Source organism: Micromys minutus (assembly GCF_963924665.1).
Source record: "Micromys minutus genome assembly, chromosome: 10".
Classification (NCBI taxonomy): domain Eukaryota; kingdom Metazoa; phylum Chordata; class Mammalia; order Rodentia; family Muridae; genus Micromys; species Micromys minutus.
Window position 1 is genome coordinate 33,260,795 of NC_137979.1, and position 18,679 is coordinate 33,279,473.

At 41.2% G+C, this 18,679-nt stretch overlaps 1 protein-coding gene across 1 annotated transcript in view; it reads right to left on the minus strand.

Annotated features, from left to right (window-relative positions):
- Nucleotides 1–18,679, minus strand: part of CCT6B (chaperonin containing TCP1 subunit 6B) — a gene marked incomplete at both ends in the record, with an annotated part of 38,669 nt that overhangs the window by 9,046 nt on the left and 10,944 nt on the right. Inside the window, 5 exons of the mRNA XM_080922420.1 lie at nucleotides 7,194–7,341; nucleotides 8,420–8,516; nucleotides 8,962–9,044; nucleotides 10,403–10,562; nucleotides 11,152–11,262. Coding sequence (XP_080778546.1) covers nucleotides 7,194–7,341; nucleotides 8,420–8,516; nucleotides 8,962–9,044; nucleotides 10,403–10,562; nucleotides 11,152–11,262 — 599 coding nt within the window. The remainder of the gene's footprint in view (nucleotides 1–7,193; nucleotides 7,342–8,419; nucleotides 8,517–8,961; nucleotides 9,045–10,402; nucleotides 10,563–11,151; nucleotides 11,263–18,679) is intronic.

Here is an 18,679-nt window from a genome sequence, read left to right on the forward strand (position 1 = left end):
TGGATCACACTTATTTTGGGAAGGGTGATGGCTTGGAAGAGGACATCCTGGAGCAGGTAGATGGCCAAGTGGGGACTCTAAGGGTGGCACTTGATGCAAATGCCAGGTGGTCTGCTCAGGGGTCCCATGTTGTAATCAGTGAACAACACTGCATGCACACAAGAACAACCCAAAGAATCTTCTCAGTTCAAAGCCTGTGCCCATTGTGTCCTAAGAGCTAGGGAGGGCTATCACCTGTAATATGCTGAAGACCCCTAGAGATCTAGCCACACTTCCCAGCATTGCTGAGGAGTGTAGACGGGTTGAGGGAAGGTACAGGGTTGTTGGAGCAGGAGAGTGTGCAGTGTGCCCATCCACAACAGGTTGGAGCAGGCCGATACCATTCTGTTAGACGTCTCCTTCCAACTTGAACTCCCTAGATAACCTTGGGAGTTTCCCTAGAAGCCAATAGATCAGATGACTGCAGTTGACATCTCTTGCAGACACTGAATATATACAACCTATAGCCCTTAATCCTGCTTTGTGCCTTGCCCCCTCAATTGCCACTGTCATACCTGACCAGTAAGAGATGGACAGCCTTTTGAAGACCCTAAAGAAGGAGCTGTCTGTAATGGGTGTGCATCAATTCACAGGCTCACCAGGTACTACTGACCTGGGCAAGGTATCAGCATTACTTCCAGTACCACCTGGATGCTCTTAACCACTCTAAGTGGGCTATAGACTTGGCAGGAAAAAAAAAAAAAAAAAAAAAAAAAAAAAAAAAAAAACCTTGACCCAAAATGGCAGATCCAAGCCACTCCTACAAAGATCCTGAGAATTCTGTGGGTACTTGTAAATGACTTGGGACTTTTTGGACACCCTGAGGATATGAGTGGAGGAATGTGGGTCTTCTGCTGAGCTAAACCCCAGCCCAACCTCAGGGCTTTCTTGTCTCCTTTTCCTCTTCCTCTTCCTCCTCCTCCACCTTTTCTACCTCTTCCTCTTCCTCCTCTTTTTTCTCCTCTTCATCTTCCTTTTCCTCTTGCTCCTTCTCTTCTTCCTCCTCTTTCTTCTCCTCTTCCTCCTTCTTTTTTTCCTCCTCCTCTTCTTCTCCTCTCTCCTCCCTCTTTCTCCTTCTTTTTTTCATATAGGGTTTTTCTTTGTAACCCTGGATGTCCTAAAATCCACTCTGTAGACCAGGCTGGTCTCAAACTCAAAGATCTTGCCTACCTTTGCCTCCCGAATGCTGGGATTAATGGCATATACCATTACCACCTGGCAGCTTTTATTTTTCAAATGCAAAAAAAAAAAAAAAAAAAGTGAAAAGGTCAGGTTAACTAGGAATGTCTGCACATGAGAATCTGCTTTACTTCCATAATCTCTATGGAAGTAGTCATAGTTTCACGTAGACATTTCCAGAATTTACCACCACCACCACCCCCCAAAAAAAACCTTAAAATTCTTATGGGAGCACAAAGCTAGTTGAAGCAATCCTCCAAATGGATCAAATACATTAATGTAAGACCTGGAACTCTGGAAATATTTGAGGAAAAACATTTTAAAATAAAAGTATAGAGAAGCTGGGTGATCCCAGCACTTAGAAGGCAGAGGCAGGTAGATCTTTGAGTTCAAGGCCTGCCTGGTCTGCAGAGTAAGTTTCCCATGACAGCCAGTGACACACTCAAACAAACAAACAAATGAAAACAAAACAAGGGCTGGAGAGATGGCTCAGCATTTAAGAGCACTGACTGCTCTTCCAGAGGTCTTGAGTTCAATTCCCAGCAACCACATGGTAGCTCACAATCATCTGTAATGGGATCTGATGCCCTCTTCTGGTGTGTCTGAAGACAGCAACAATGTACCCACATATATGAAATAAATTATAAATCTTTAAAAAAGAAAGAAAACAAACAAACAAAACTCCACAAAAATCCCTACCAAAGCACATTAGATTCCATCTCATGCCAGGAAGACTAGTAATCATTAAGAAAATCAATATCAAATGATAGGGGGGATATGGGCAAAAGGGAATTTTATGGACTGCTATAAATTGGTAGTAGAGGGCCTCAAAAAACTAAAATTAGATCTACCACGTGAGCAAACATGTTTATATCCTCTCTCACACTTTATATTTGTTTTCTTAATGATCACCATTCATCCTGGTGTGAGATGGAGTCTAATGTGCTTTGGTGGATTGTGCTGTTGTTATATTGGTGGTGTTGTTGTGGTGGTGGTGTTGTGGTGGTGGTGTTGTTGTGGTGGTGGTGTTGTTGTGGTGGTGGTGTTGTGGTGGTGGTAGTGTTGTGGTGTTGTTGTTGTGGTGGTGGTGGTGGTGGTGGTGTGGTTGTTGTATTGGTGTTGTTATTGTTGTATTGGTGTTGTTGTTGTGGTGTTGTTGTTGTTGTTGTTGTGGTTGTGGTGTTGTTGTTGTTGTTGTGGTGGTGGTGGTGGTGGTGTTTGGACAGGAGCCTGGGAGCAGGTCAGTAGGCAGCATGGCTCCTCCACGGTTTCTCTATCAAGTCCCCACCTTGAGTTCCTGCACTGGCCTTCCTCAGTGGATGGGAACCTGTAAGATGAAATAAATAACTCCCCAAGTTGCTTTTGGTCAAGGTGTTTATCACAGAAACAAAAACGTGCACTAGAATAGTGTACTTGCTACCATGCTTAACAGCCTAAGTTCCGTTCTCAGAGCCCCCATGGTGGGAGGAGAGAGCAAGTTCTGAAGTTGCACGCATGCCATGAGATGCATATGCCCACAAATGTAACACTCACATAATGAATCGATACATGTGAAAGGTTAATGGAGAAAGTTTAAGCACAGGATCAATAGAAGGAGAGGTGTTAGAGAGGAATAGACATGGGCTTCTCAGAAGAAAGCCCTGCTCACATGTCTCAGCAGGACTTAGATACTATTTTGGTGGCTCTAAAATTATAGCTCTTAATGGCTGCTTCAAAACCTTTCCTTCTTTTTCTTTATCACATTTATTTATTATGCGTGCAGGTGGGTGCCTGAATGCTGCAGAGTTCACTGGAGGTCAGAAGACAGCGTTAGGGAGTCAGATCTCTACATCCAAATGAGGATCCTGAGACTGAGGTTATCACTTAGAGTGATCTTGCCAGTCCCATCAGGTTCTTCACGATGAGTGAGATTATAGGGCGGCTCTAGAGGTGCCCTTTGGACAGGATTGTAATTTAATAAAGATAAAACCAGGAGTCACAAGAGTTGCACAAAGGGGTTAAGACATGTCTTTTCCTGTGAAGATTCTTAAGAGAGTCCTAGAAAATTTCAGGTTTACAGACAGAATGGGAAAAGGTCACCTAAACTTAGGCTGCAGGCATGGTTCAGTGCTATTTAAACTTCCTTATTTGAATCTTCACTGAGAGAGAGAGGGAGAGACAGAGAGACAGAGAGACACACAGAGAGAGGATGAAAGAACGGTAACCTTCACAGTGAATGTTGTTAACTGTACTGGAACTCTAGCTGGCAAGAAGCTGTAAGCAGACCCCAGGGAAAGTAGCTCCCTTTCTTTCCCAGATCCCCATAATTTCCCCCGACTTTCATACTGCCTCATGTATGACATAAAAGTCTAAGTAACACTGGCCAGGGGAAACAGAGGGGAGTAATAGGAAGGAGTGTATGGGAGGAGGCCCATTCAATATACATGAAACAGTAGTATGAGATGCACTTATGTAACATAGTACCTTGTGCAGTGAATATACATAATAAAAATTTAAAAGAACTCTCCAATGTTTGCTGGGGCTAAAGCAAGAGGTAACAATTCTGGACCACACTGTTCCTGCTTCACCAGGGCAGTTCAACAGTGACATCCATGATGTGTCCACACTTCTGTTTAATTGAAGCAGTGCATAGGACCATGCCACCCTGAATGTCCCTGATCCCTTCTAATCTCAGCATGTGGATGTCTTTGGTGGAGACAATGGCTTGTTGATTGTGTTTTGTGTCTTCATTATGCTTTGGAGAATTACAATACTGTTATGTACATCTGGAAACTACACTATATGGTTTCTTTAAAAGGGAATTCAAACCATGCAAAATTATGTGTGGGTTTTTTTTTTAAATCAATTTGAAAGTGTGACTCTTAGGACCTTTCCTGGGGCTGGCTGAGTGAAATTCTATTAAGATGGAGAGGGGATTGGGGCAAGTAATGTGGCCAGAGGTTCAGGTATGAAATTCTCAGTCAAACCCAGTCTGTTTTCTATATTGGAACAGAATCTAAACTGCTACCCAAGAAAAAAAGTTAGGTGTCTTTTTAGTCTAAGCCAAGAGCTTTGGGTTAACATACATCAATTTCCACAGCTGGATAAGAGGTTTGCATCGGCTTATAGAGTTTTGGGAACTTTGTACTGGATATTAAACCTAGGGCCATGTTCATGACAGACACAGACTCTACCACTCAACTATATGTTCCCAGTCCTGCTTGCATAATGTTATAATGCTTTCAACTTGCTTTGGAATTACTTATAGTTAAAGCAAAACAATATAAAATCAATTGCTTCTCAGCTCAGCATTTTTTATTCCCATCTCCCTTCTCTGAAACACTTCATGGCATAAACCCTGAAGGAGTTAGTCATCTAGAATCTGAGTATACATCTCATCACTTTTCTGAAAAGCTCCTTCCTGAGAAGCCATACACTCAAAATAAGATTTGCATGTGAGAGTATAAAGACTTAATGTGCAAATAGTCATGTGTACCCATGTACCTCCTTCCACACCCATCTGATCACAGACAGTGGTGTATACCTCCAAGAACTCCAAGCCACTCCTTGTGAAGGCACAACATGAAGTTGCAGAATGCTGTGGAAAGGAAACTGATATAATCACCTACATCAGAAAAGAACAAAGTCCTTGAGCCAGTGACCTGAGCTACTAGAGAGGGGAGCAGATTGAGAGAATGGAAATCATAGAGATCAGAGTGGAAATGGGGAAATAAAAATAACTAACAGAGCCCGTACCTGTGACCTTCCTAAGGAGGCTCAGACAGGGGGATCGTTGTGACTTCAAGGCCAGCCTGGACCACAAATGAGTTCCAGGCCCTGTCAGAAAAAAAAAAGAAAGAAAGAAAGAAAGAAAGAAAGAAAGAAAGAAAGAAAGAAAGAAGGAAGGAAGGAAGGAAGGAAGGAAGGAAGGAAGGAAAGAAAGAAAGAAGAAGAAAAGGAGAGGGGAAGGAAAGGAAGAGAGCAGACACATTCTTACAGATAGAGAAGAAAAAGTAAGGAATGTATACAACAACTTAGATCAGTATTGATAAACTTTATGCAGAAGGCCAGGGAAGAGCCAGCAGGATGATCACCAGAACCCACAGAGGGCAGAGAGAGCCACCTCCTGAAGTTGTCCTTTGACCTCCGTGTATGCACCAAGACATGAGCACATCCTCATCCACATGCACTAACACAATTCTTATTGCCCAGGGGCAGAAAGCTTGCTTGAGTCAATCCCTAGTACTGAAAGAAACAGTTTAAACCTGCTAACAGTTTAGGTTCTGTGCGTTCTTCCATTCCCTTTGCAACAATCTCATCTCACTGCTATAGCTCAAAACACCCACAATCAGTGCAGGCTACGGGGATGACTGAGTTAAAATAAAACCTCAATGTGTACTTTACAAAACACATGCAGCAAGCCGTATTCCACTCACAGGCAGTAGTTTGGTGCTCCCAACTTAGAATCTATTTCTTTCTTTTATTTTTTTTCCATATTAGCACAAAACCAGGCACACATGCTAATGAAATGGAACATAGGATCCTGTAATAAACCCACACTGCGGTGGTCACAGGTTTTTTAGTAGAGATATAGAAAATTATGGTTGGAGAAAGGACAGCCTGCTCAACAAATAGTGCTGGGAACCCTAGACATATGTATGCATGTAGACGAATAAAATTAGATCTTATCTCTCACCATGTAGCAAAATTAATTCAAAATAGACCAAAGACTTTAACATTAATATTAATACCTGGAACTTCAAAGCTACTAGGGGGAAAAAACCTCTTTAAGATGCAGGCATATGTCAAACATGCTGGTGCACATCTTTGATCCCAGCACTCAGGAGGCAGAAGCAAGTGGGTCTCTGTAAGGCCAGAAAGTGATACAAAAAGTAAAATAATAAAAAACAAAAAAAAATAAATAAATGCATAGCACAGTCACAGGACATCTTTCTAAATATGTTCCCCCAAAGCCCAACCAAATAGCAAAGCCTGATGTTGCTGTGTGAAATTAAAAGGCTTTGTACAGCAGAGAACACAGCAAAGAAGGCTAAGAATAGGAGAAAGACTTTCCTAGTTATTCCTCTGCTGGGTATTAATACAGAAAGGGCTCCAAACCAACAAACAACTCCATCACTAAAAAGATGAATAGACCATCTCCAAACAAATACAAGTAGTCAATAAACGCACGAAGATGTTCATCGCCCTTATCCATACTGCAATGCAAACTGAAACAACAGCATCACTCTCCCCACCCCAGTCAGATGACCTCATCAAATGATAACAAACTCAGCTGAGAATGTGGGGAAATGAACCCTTAAACTCTGGCAGTGATGTGAGCTAGTACAGCTACTACAGGAATCAGGGTATGGCGGCGTGTCAAAACTAAAAGACAGGACCACTGTGTGGTCCAGCCAAGAGCCTCCAGCAGCTATCGCCATGGTGGTTCCAGTTTCTTTATGTCTTCCTAAGAAGGACACTTACATTGAACTTCTGTATTACATAAGACAACCTCTCCTTGTGCCTTTAATTTCTATTTCCTTATTGCTGATGGTGAATGTCCTTTCATGTGCCTATTACACTACATCAGAGGGACGCTCCTATGGAATTACCTCCTTTAACTCTGTTTAGATACAAGCAGGTTACAAACTATCAGTAAATTTAAAATATTAGCATCCCTTCCCAAAGTTTCTTACAATTACACCACACCTGAGGCAAAGGAGCAAGTTCCAAGCTATAAGAGCTCTCATGGTTTTAAAAATAAATTTCCTAAATTTAAAAATTAACAGTATATTAAGTGGTTGTCATCTCTTAAAAGGGGCTAATTATTGGGGCAGCCTACCTTATCTTTATTCTTAACAGTTTCAAAGAAAAAACAGTCTAAAGTGATATGAAAGGATAACCCTTTGGACCTTAAAATACTGTACATCCCATGACAGACTTGTTACTACTTAAGAAGCATGGATTCATACCCACCACACAAAGAGCTTGCTTACCATCTTCAATAGCATTTTTGACCGCACGAAGTCCATCTCTTAAGGCATCCTTGATCTGTATGAGAGTATGCTTATTCGGTCCTTTGACCAATAAGGTAACAGACAGAGGGTTTATACAGTCCTCAATAAAAGTGAACTTTTCTTCACCCTAACCGATGACAAGATGTAACTTTAAGGTCTGGGATAGCTTAGGGCTATGAGTGATTGATAGAACACTTTGCCTAGAATGCATGAGTTATGCACACACACTATTTGACACATTATATAATCACTTTCATATAAAATAACAATGCCATCATGAAATTCAAATCTATTTTCTTTTAGAATCCAATATTCATGTGAATTTTTTTATCAAGTATAACTAAAGTTGTAGATTGTCCTGAAGCTGTTGTATTTTAATGTTAATTCAACTTCCCCAAGAAAGGTTGCCTAGTCATATGACTCCAACTGAACCTTCCCATTTTAATTAGTAAAATAAAGGAAAACCAGTGACAGGTGGGGTGAGAAAAGTAGAGAGGGCTGAGAGCTCTGAGGAGGTCAGAGGATGGAGGGTGAAGGTTGTTGTTGTCATAGCAACATGGAGTTTCCCAAGGACCAGCTAGACCCAGGTGATATTAAATAGCTGTAAACATTAAGGATTTTATAGGTCTAGCATCTTATATGAAGGGCAGTTTGTATCTTTGTCTATTTGATGCAATCTTGTTGTGTAGAGGGTTTGTGGATTGAGAGTTGAACATATAAACCTGTGTGAAAAGCTATTGGGCTGTAGAGTTGTGTTTGTGGGATTTTGGGGTACAGAAATACCCCAGGACAGAGGTGGAGAACAGGCAGCAGTAAACAGCCAAGGGAAGGGAGTAGCGCAAGGGAAGAGAGTTGCGCAGACGAGTTGGGCTGTGGTGGCTCGGACTAGGCTCCAGAGGTGCGTGCAGCTCCTTATCAGGGTCGGGCCTGAGGAGTGAGACAAACCACATTCTATTTTTTAATATTTACTGCAACACAAAGTTATATTTTAAAGTGTTTAAATTAGCCCACCATTTGGAGAGGTTGGGTTACAAAGACAGTTCAATACCAGCCTGGGTCATACAGCAAAACTCTTAACATTTGGGTAAATAAATTGTAAATTCTGTCCTGTCAGACCTCAAAATGCAAAATATGAATTAAAAGGTTTAAAAGGCCAAAAAGGATCCAGGAATTGAGTTGTAACTGCTATTCATAGGAACACTCACCAAGGCATACTCAAATACAAGGCCAGCATGCCCCAAGCATTCTTCACTCAGGTCTTCAAAGGAGTTTACAGCCAACCCTCCACAAGCAAGAGTGAGCCTGGAATCACAGTATGCCACTCTCACTTTGGTTATAGAAAACACAAAGGCTAATTTATTTATTTATGTATTTATTTATTGTGGCATGAACTGGCCTCGAACTCATGGTGATCCTCCCACTTCAGCCTCGTAAGTATGGGGACCAAGTATGAGCCACCTTGCGCAGCTAAAGCTAGCTCTTAAGGATGAAGCGTATCTAATGCAGACTACATGGGGCAGTGTTGTTTGTGTGGGAGAAGACTCAGAGATATTCCTGCCTCTGCATCCCCAGTACTGGAATTAAATGCATGAACCACCATGTCCAACAACTGTTGTTTTTTTAAAAAGTAAAACAAAACCAAAACTTAGAAAGCTTTGGGTTCAACTCCTGGAATTACAAACAAAAAGGATACCAGCAGCAAGAAAAGAGCAGCAGAAAGCACTTCAGATACACAATCTGCACTTACCTTTCAAGATTTCTTCTTTTTGCCCTGCGGAGAGCTACGATATTATGTTTTGCAAGCATTTCTAAGGAAACCGGATCGATGCCCTGTAGTCAAGTTAACACAAAAGTTATGTGGTTTTTGTTTTACACCAGGCAAGTGCTCTACCACTGAGCTATATTCCTAACCTCTAAAAATGTAACCCAATATGTCTCAATACCACTTTACAGTCTTAAAAGTCAAGAAGAATCCATATCGGACGTGGTGGCACACACCTGAAATCCCAATACTCAGGAGGCAGAAGCAAAGGAGGTCTAAAGTCCCAGGCTAAAACAGACTACAAAGTGTGAGTTCCATGTTAGCCTGAGCTATATAGCAAGTTATATCCGTATCAAATCATAAAGACAGGGGCTAGAGAGATAGGTCAGTGGTTAAGAGCCCTTGCTGATCTTTCCAAAGGACCCAGGTTCAGTTCCCATCACCCATGTGAGGTGGCTCAATACTGCCTGCAGCTCCAGCTTCAGACACACACTCCTAAACATAAATAAGAAAGAAAAACATTTTAAGGGGTTCTTATAGTCTATGTGGGCTATTTATTCACGTATGACTTTGTAAAACTGTATGGTTTTCTGTCGGTTAGAAAGTCCTGGTTCATTGAGCTGGGCCCAAGTGTAACTGTTGGCAGCATGGTAGGATTGCTAAATTTGTTTTTCAGAAAAAGAAATCCAATGAACAACCTACTCTGAATAACTATAGTTTCTCTGCTGGTCCTTCTTTTAACTAAAAATGGCCTTCCAGAAAAGGCAGCTAGTTTAGCTCAAAATTCAGTTACACAAAGGCTTTCTTCAAGACAACTATCATGTCTTGCTACCCAGAAGTGATTCATGTGTATTTCATATTTTAGTCATACCAAATCATAAAAGAATACTTGACTATCAATAAAAAATCATTACAGTTACCATTCCAAAGCATTTTCCTTTTAAAAGTAGGTGTATAGTACGTCTGTAAATGGGTACAGGCACCTAAATGCAGATATGTGGAGGCCTGAAGGCATAAGATCCCCTGGAGCTGCGGTCGCAGGTAGCTGTGAGTGCACAACCACGTGAGTGCTGAGAGCTGAGCTTGGATCCGCATGCGCACAACACACTCCACACTGCTGAGCCTCCTTTCCAGCCCCACCATCGAGACATTACTCCTAAAGGAAATGCCTTCTCCCTCAGTGGTGTGGTGATAGAGAACACGGTGGGAAGCAGAGTTTGGTGCTGCTCTCTGACCTTCAGGAAGAATCCCCCAGCTTTCCCTCCCCTTACAAATGTCAATGCGGTGCAAAAGGCATCATTGCCATGAAAAGAGTTTCCTCCCCAAACTCCCTGAAAATATTGTAAGGTCACTGAGGGTCAACGGGTCACATTGAGAAATGCTGAGGTACAGTGACAAGCACTTGAGCTGTCCCCTTCTCTCTCACCTTTTGATTAATGACAACAAATCCTTTATTGGACTCAGCACAGACTTTCTGCTTTAGGTCTATTATTTTCTGCACTCTATCTTCAATAAATTTTCTTTCAGCTTTTACCAATTTCTCTTTCTCTTCTACAGTCTTATAAAAGAAACCAGAGCTCACTTCTCTAAAGGATTAATAAGAACAAGTTAGTAAGCCAGGTATGGAAGCTAAAGCAAGAGAGGTTCACACGTTTGAAGCCACCCAGGGCAATACAAGTCCCTTTCTCAAGAAAATAAAAACAAACAAATAAACAAACAGGAAAAGTTAGTAAAGGTGGGAGTAAGAGAGAAAAAGATTATTAAACACATTCAGAGAAAAGAAAGCTGGGCATGATGGCTCATATTCATATCCCAATAGTCAAGAGACTGAGGCAGGAGGATTGCTGCATGTTTGAGACCATCCTGGACTAGAGAGATATGGGTAAAAGAAGAAGGCAGTGGGGGGAAGAAGATGAAAAAAAAATTTTTTTAAATAGAGTTAGAGAGATGGCTCAGGCTAAGGGGACCTGAGTTCAGTTGCCAGCACCCATGTCAAATGGCTCACAATGTCAGCTCCAGGGAATCAGTGCCCTCTTCTGGGCCTCTTTGGGCACCTTCAATCATGCACATACCCCCCACACAGATACATACACATAATTAAAAATAAAGATAAATTTACAAAAAAAAGAAATGTTAAAATCATTTCAAATATTACAAAGACAAGTTGGCACGCACGTTTTCTCATACTCCAGTGACACGTTGCAAATGAGGATGTATGCGTCCTGCACCTGTTTCCTCATCCTCGGATGACGGGCACCATGGTCCAAAACCAGCCCTCGGACCAGCCTATTAAAACACATAATGTTTCATGGAATACAGATTCTCAAATTAGAAGGCCATTCAAAGCTGGAATCAGCCAGGACACACATTGTTTCCTTGTAGAACTTCAAACCTAACATATAATTAGCAAAATTAGGGAAAGAATCTGTTGTAACAATATGTAAGTCAAAATGAAAAGCCAATCCAGAATTATTCTCTAAGTTACTTGGCTCAAAAATAGGAGTAGCTGATCAAATAATAAAAGGTAGGCAGGCACACAATGGATTTTTCAAAATAATTATATAGAATAACTAATAATCGTTACCCTAAATGTCCAGCACAATGGGATATTGTTCAGCAAATAACAGCCCAGCTATCCAATGGTTATAAAAACCATGTAGTAACATGGAAAATATTTGCAGGGATAGCCAGTAAGTACAGAGTAACCCATTGTATACTGTATGTAAAACATGATTGCAACTGTTCTTTTTTTTTTTTTTTTTTAACATGTTGGGAATTAAACAGAAACCCCATCTTGGAGTGTACCTTGGTTGGTACAGCGCAAGTGCAGCATGAGTGAGATTCTGCATTCTTTGATTCCCAGGACCACGAAAATAAATACATAAGGGCTGGCGAACACTTGCTGCTCCTGCAGAGGAGCAGAGTTTGGTTCCCAGAACCAAGTAGTAACTTACAACCAAGGGATCTGATGCCCTCGTCTGGCCTCTGAGGGCGGGCACCAGGCATGAGGGTGAGGCACATATATACCTGCAGGTAAAACACCATATACATAGGACAGGTTTGTTTTTTTTAATCTGACTAAATAAGTTGGTAGGTGGGTAGGAAGAGGACTCTGAGAGTGTCATTAGATTTAGATGGTAGGAATACAAAACTGAAAAATGGGGCTTTTATCATTTTTCCAAATATATTTTTCTAGAGTAAATATTTTCATAACTTTATAAAAGTCACTCAAACACATTTGAGTGGTAGCACTTCTATTTAATACTCTCTTGGAAATTTTTTAAAGAATTATTTGTTGCATGTGTAAGTGTGGGCATGTATGTACCACAGAGCACATGAGGAAGTCAGAGGACAACTTTGGGGAGTGCATGGTCTCTCCTGTTCCTTCATACATTCAGTCTTTTACATGAGTTTCGGGGATCAAACAAAGTCACCACACTTGTACAGAGATAAGCCCTCTCCTTGTCCTGGAAGAATTTTTATGAGTATGTATGGTGCTAGGAACTGAACCAAAGCCTGTGCATTTTAGGTCAGTCCTCTACCATTGACCCTTAAGAATTGTTTATGCATAAACAATTGTAAAAGTATCTTTTGTTCGGCTGATGTAATTGTCCTGGAAGCATCTGTATTCCAGCATCTGTACAATCTTTATCTAGGCCTAGAATATTTTCAGCCTCTGAGACTTACTGCAAAATAAACTCACCCTTTTTAGTTCTTTCTGAACTCTAGCTCTTCTGGCTCAAAACTACTTTCCATGATGACTGATTCAATTGGCTTCTTTCAGCTTCTGACTGAATTGTTCTGCTTGGCCTCATACTAACTTTGGGAATATGTTATAATCTTCTCGCTCCTTCTCATTCTCTGGCTTGTTCTGTCTTTACCTGTATCTAGCTTGTTCTCTCTGCAACCTGTCTCCATACAACTATCCAGCTTAAACTGCCCTCTCTCTTCTCTCTCTGCTCTCTTAAGTAGCCTCTTTTCTCTCTGTCTTCATGAGAGTTTGGCAGATCTTATTCTGTCAAATCTTTCTCTGATTCGTCACTTTGTCTGTCTCTCAATAAGACATCCCTTTCAAACACGGTGCTTCCTTCTACAAATGAACTTTCCTTTATTGTTTGAGATTAAAGCTGTATTCAAGACAGGGTAGACCTGTTGCTGTTAAATCTCCCTACACCCAATATTTCCTAAGTACTTAAAAAAAATGTTTTAAGCCAGGTATAGTAGAACATTCCTATAAGCTCAGTACTTGGGAAGCATAAGCAAGAGAATTGCCGCAAATTTGAAGTAAGCCTAGTCTACACAGTGAGTTCCAGGCCAGCCTGAGCTTCAGAGTAAAGTCCTGTCAGGAAGGAAGGAAGGAAGGAAGGAAGGAAGGAAAGAAAGAAGGAAGAGCATTTTATAAAATGTCCAGCATAAGATATAAAGGAGCTTCAACGTTTTTAATTGGACTAGAATACCCTAAACTCCCAAATGAAAATGAAGATGCCTTACTTAGGGAAAAAGGCACCCATTCCATGTTCTCTACTTTTCAAACTTCCATCATGTTTACTCTCCTCATCCTCAGAGAATGAATATGGTGCTTTAAGAAAATAGAAAGTAGGCCAGGCTGTGGTGACACATGCCTTTAATCCCAGCATTTGGGAGGCAGAGGTAGGTGGATATCTGAGTTCAAAGCCAGCCTGGTCTACGGAAGTAAGTTCCAGGACAGCCAGGGATACACACAGAAACCATATCTCAAAAAAAGAGGGGGGGCCAAGAAACTGCCAAATCAGCACCACCTCCATCACTGCCACCTCCATCACTACCACCTCCACAAGTCCCTCTCCTGCTCCATTCTCGAATCTCCTTCCAGCACAAAACACTGGTCCTATTTCACTGTTTTCCTTCAGCTACACTCTGAACTGTCTCCATTTGCAAGTCCACCTTGAATTAGTAAGGGATCTCTAGAGGAACAGAACCAATGAGATGAATATATTATTTAAAGAATTTATGAAGTCAGCTTTAAAATAGGGACAACAGCAAAGTCCCACCTGAGAGCTGAGAAGGGGGAGTTACTTAAGACTGGGTACCTCGGTAGGAGTCCCATGGGGACTATCTCTCACTGAGGGGAGGAGCGACCTGTAGCTGCTCAGTCCACAACACTAGGTACCTCAGCAGTGGGATCTGGTCGGAGAAGCTCAGAAGAGCCCTGGAAAGTCACTGGCCCCAGTCCAAGGTGAAGGTGTAGAAACAGCTTCTGGTATTGACAACAAATCAGAAGCTGAAGCAACAGGATGACAATTGATTCAAGGCCAGAGGGAGACAAAGCAAAAGCTGGGTGCTCTTCCTCCTGACACACCCTTTCATCTGTGCTGTTCCCAGAAGGTGCCCACAATCAAGGTGAGCCTTCCAGGGCCCATCAAGGCTATCTGGACAGTTCCTGAGGAGGGCTTCCCTGCTTAGATGACTCTAATGTGTGACAAGTTGCCGTCAAAACCAACCACAATACACCCCGTCCCTTACCACTCTCTCCTGCACTTGCCTTCAGTCCGACTTCCGTCTCTGCCTCTACTGAAGCGGTAAGCTGATCGCTTTTCAGTTCTCAACAATTTACTTTAAAATTTGTCTTTCTGCTTGGGTGCTGAGACATGCCTCTTTGACCTCCCTGATCACCCATCCTCAGTCTCTATTGCTGAATTGTTAACCTCTTTTCAATTTCTAAACAAGTTTCCAATGTTCAGGATTCTCTTTTCTTAACTGATTAACTCAATTTATTAAAATGTTTACTTAGCAACCACAATAGTAACTTAGGCCTCTGCTTCCCGCTCAATGCTGATGGAAGTAATCACTTAACGATCTCAGAAGGCCTGTGTGAATCAATGAGTGGCTCATGGACTGTGTAAATCAATGAGTTGCTCACAGATTCTCATCGGGAAACGATCCCATGTCTTAGACCCTTCACTGCAAGGTATTTTTCCTGTAGTGATGTTAGTGTTGTGGTAGGTATGGGAACGGGCCCTTGTCCTCTCAGATTCTTTTCTTTGTGCACTTCTGATCAAGGAAGCATGCCTCAGAAATTTTGCGTCATGGCTGGATCATGGCTGGATCATGGCTGGTGAGGATGATTTTAATTTGGTAGATCAACAATTCTGGTTCTACAGGCATCTTTCTGGTATCTTTTTTTAGATGACCATGGATTTTTTTTTTTTTTCCCTGCATGTCTGTCTGTCTGTCTGTGCACCATATACATGCAATAACAGCAGAGGCCAGGAGATGGCAATAAATACCCTAGAATGGGTAGTGGATGCTGGAAACTGAACCCAGGTCTTCTGGAAGCCCAGTCAACAACACTCTTAACCCCTGAGCCCCCTTTCTAGTATCTTTAAAAGTCATGGTTGCAGCCTCATAATAACAATTCTCAGATATGTATCCTGACCTCTCATCCTGACCTCTCTTCTGAACTCATTCCAGGATCTCAGCTCAGGTTATTCACATGTAGAATGGGTCCTCTCCTCATTTAAATCTCTTGATATACTCCCACAGGTATGCCCAGAGGTTTGTGTCCCAGGCCATTCTAAATACCATCAAACTGACCATCAACATTAACTATCACACGGTTACATCCTGACACACCATCATAAGTTGAAACTATCACGTCTGATGCATTTAGCCTCCCTAACCTTCCCACCATCATCTTTGTTGTTTCGTCATTGCAGGGTTAGCTGTGAGCTACTTACCACTTACTTACTCCACTGCTCAGCATCACAAGGAAGTATCATACAATATATATTGCTGGGGGTGGGGATCAAAATGTAAAGTCTGAAGTACAGGTTCTCCTGAGTGTACATCACCTCCACAAGGCTATAAAGCTAGTGAGCTGTACAGAACCATCTATAACTCTAAGCCTAGTGCTAATCACAGTGAAAGCACCAAAAAGTGAAAATGAAAGCAAAGCAACATTTGGCAGGATGCCTCGAGCAAGGTATGCATAGAGAAAAATCCATAGGCTGAACAGTAAGCAGAGGAAAGTACATCAGTGCCCCCTGTCTGAAGGAGGGTCCATGGCTTCACCTCTGGTCTCAGTAACCCACTGTCACATGGAGAAACGTTAACTAAGGAAACACATGAACTTGCAGAGTCATCCACAGAGGAAAAAGAAGGTGAAAAACAAGCTGAGAAGAATGTGTTAGCTCCAGCCAGGCTGGCAAGGGCCGGGGAGAAAGAAGGTTGTGTGTGCACTACTTAGACATCCACTGGGGAGCCTGGAAAATATCTCCAGCTAGTAAGAGGGAGAGGGCTGCAGTCTTAAGTGGGGCTGAGATGGTAAAGTCATAAATAGCAAACCAGGTTGAAATTAGGAAGATACAGCTTTGCAAACTCGGTGTGAAATAGTATCACGTGGGATTTTAAAGAACAGTAACAAGATCATGCTTCAAAAGACAGTAAATGGGGATATTATCTAGAGGAAAGATATTAAAGCTAGACTCCTAGAAGTAACTATACATTATATAATTTCTACTAATCAAAAAATAGTAGAAGTGTAAAATTTGCAAATTAGTAGAGGAGAAAAATATAATGATAAGACCAGTAAAATGAAAAGTTGGTTAGAAGAAACAAAGGACAATGGGAAATAGATACAGCAAAAAGACAGGAGATTTGAAATCAAATATACTCCTAACAATGTTAAATGTAATAGATTAGCTTTATCAATTAAAATATAAAGACGACCTCATTAAGAAGTTTGACTTGCCTCCAGAAAGTAAAACAAAATAAAAGTGTCACTTACAAAAAGCAATCTTCTGAAATATAAGGACTCGAGGATTGAAAATAGACAGCACACATGACAGGTACATACCAATGGGGAGAAAGCTGGTAGGAGCTGGAGAGATGGCTCAGTGGTAAAGAGCACTGGCTGCTCTTGCAGAAGACTCTGGTTCAGTTCCCAGAAACACATGGTGCATCACAACCATCTGTTATGCACAGGTTGCACATACATGCATGCAGACAAAACACTTATACACATAAAATGTAATTTTTAAAGATCATAAATGAAAACATATTCATAGCTAGGCAGTGTGGACACATACTTTTAATCCTAAACAGACACCATCAGATCTCTGAGTTCAAGGCCAGCCTGGTCTACAGAGTGAATCCTATGACAGCCAGGGCTACACAGAGATACCCTGTTTCAAATGCCCCCCCCCCAAAAAAAAAACTTAAAAAGAAAAAACTGGAATAGCAATTGTGTCAACATGGGATAAAGTATACTTTTAAGATATTTCTAACCAGATCTGGTGGTACAGGTCTATAATCCCAGACACCTGAGAGGCTGAGACAGGAGGATCAGAAACCAAGACTTACTTTGGCTACAGTATGATTCAAGGCCAGCCCTGGTAAAGCAGTAAGACCTTATCTCATAATAAAAAGTAAGAGGGAAAGTATGAAGTTATAGCTCAGTAGCAAAGCATATGCAAAGCATTTGGTTCAATCTCAATACTGGGAAAAATCATTATTAGAGAAAATATTGGTACAAAAAGTTCAGAGTTTGAGGGAAAATGCTATATTAAAAGTTGGTCATGCCTAAAGCTAGGCATGGTGGCATAAACCTGTAATCTCAGCATTTAGGAGGCTCAGGTAGGAAGATCCTAAATTGAAAGGCTAATCTAGGCTATTTAGCAGGACCATACCAAAGAATAAACACAAGAGCAATCCTGTATGCATCTAGTAAAACCATTCTGGGTTTTTTTTGTTTGTTTGTTTTTCCTTGCTAAAGGTAGAACTTGAAGATGTTACTCAAAGGGTCTGTGTTCAGATACATCTCCAGACCAAGAGAACCTTAAAAGGTATAAAATGTCCAGGCATAGTGAAATAGCCCTTTAATCCTACAATTTTAGGAGGTAGTTGGAGCTCTGTGAGTTCAAGGTCAGTCTGGCCTACGGAGGAAGTTCCAGGCCACCCAAGGCTCTATTAGAGAGACCTTGTCTCAAAATAAACAAACATGTGTGATATATATGTGCATGTGTGTGTATTTGTATGTTTAATATACATTTAACATATATTAAAGCTGTCGAATCTAAATGAGGATATGAACAAATCCACGACGATATTGCTATAATATTCAAAATGTTAACTCAGTAATTGACAGAATAAGCTGTCAGAATATTAACAAGGATGCTGTAGGTCTTAAAAACAGCATTAGCAAAATTGATCCCTTGATAGAAAACCGCACAACGACAGCACACCTTCTTGTTGAGTACATAAAACATTACAAATACATTCTCTCAAGCCAAGCTCACATTCTAGGCCTCACGAGACTGATTCAAAGGAATTACTGTGAGCCCAAGGCCAGGTGGGGCAGTAGGAGTACAACCCTGGCACACAGGAAAAAAATGAGGAAAATAAAAATAAAATAATTCATTGACTTTATACGTAAGCCTGTAAGCAAATCTCAGCAGATTTTAAGATAATGAAATCTTATAGAATATGTCCCCTACCAATATACAATTGGGCCGGAAGTCAATAACTATATTCTCCTATATATTTTGAAATTAAGACACAGGTTTAAATAGAAATTAGAACATATTTTAAATGGATTGTGTTTTCCAACAAACCTCAGCCTGTCTGTCTGCTGGTGGAAAAGATTCCATACTGTAGGAAAGCAAGCAAACAAACAAACAAAAACGAACAAACAAAAACCCCTCGTTTTTAAGCCAACTCTTCCTGA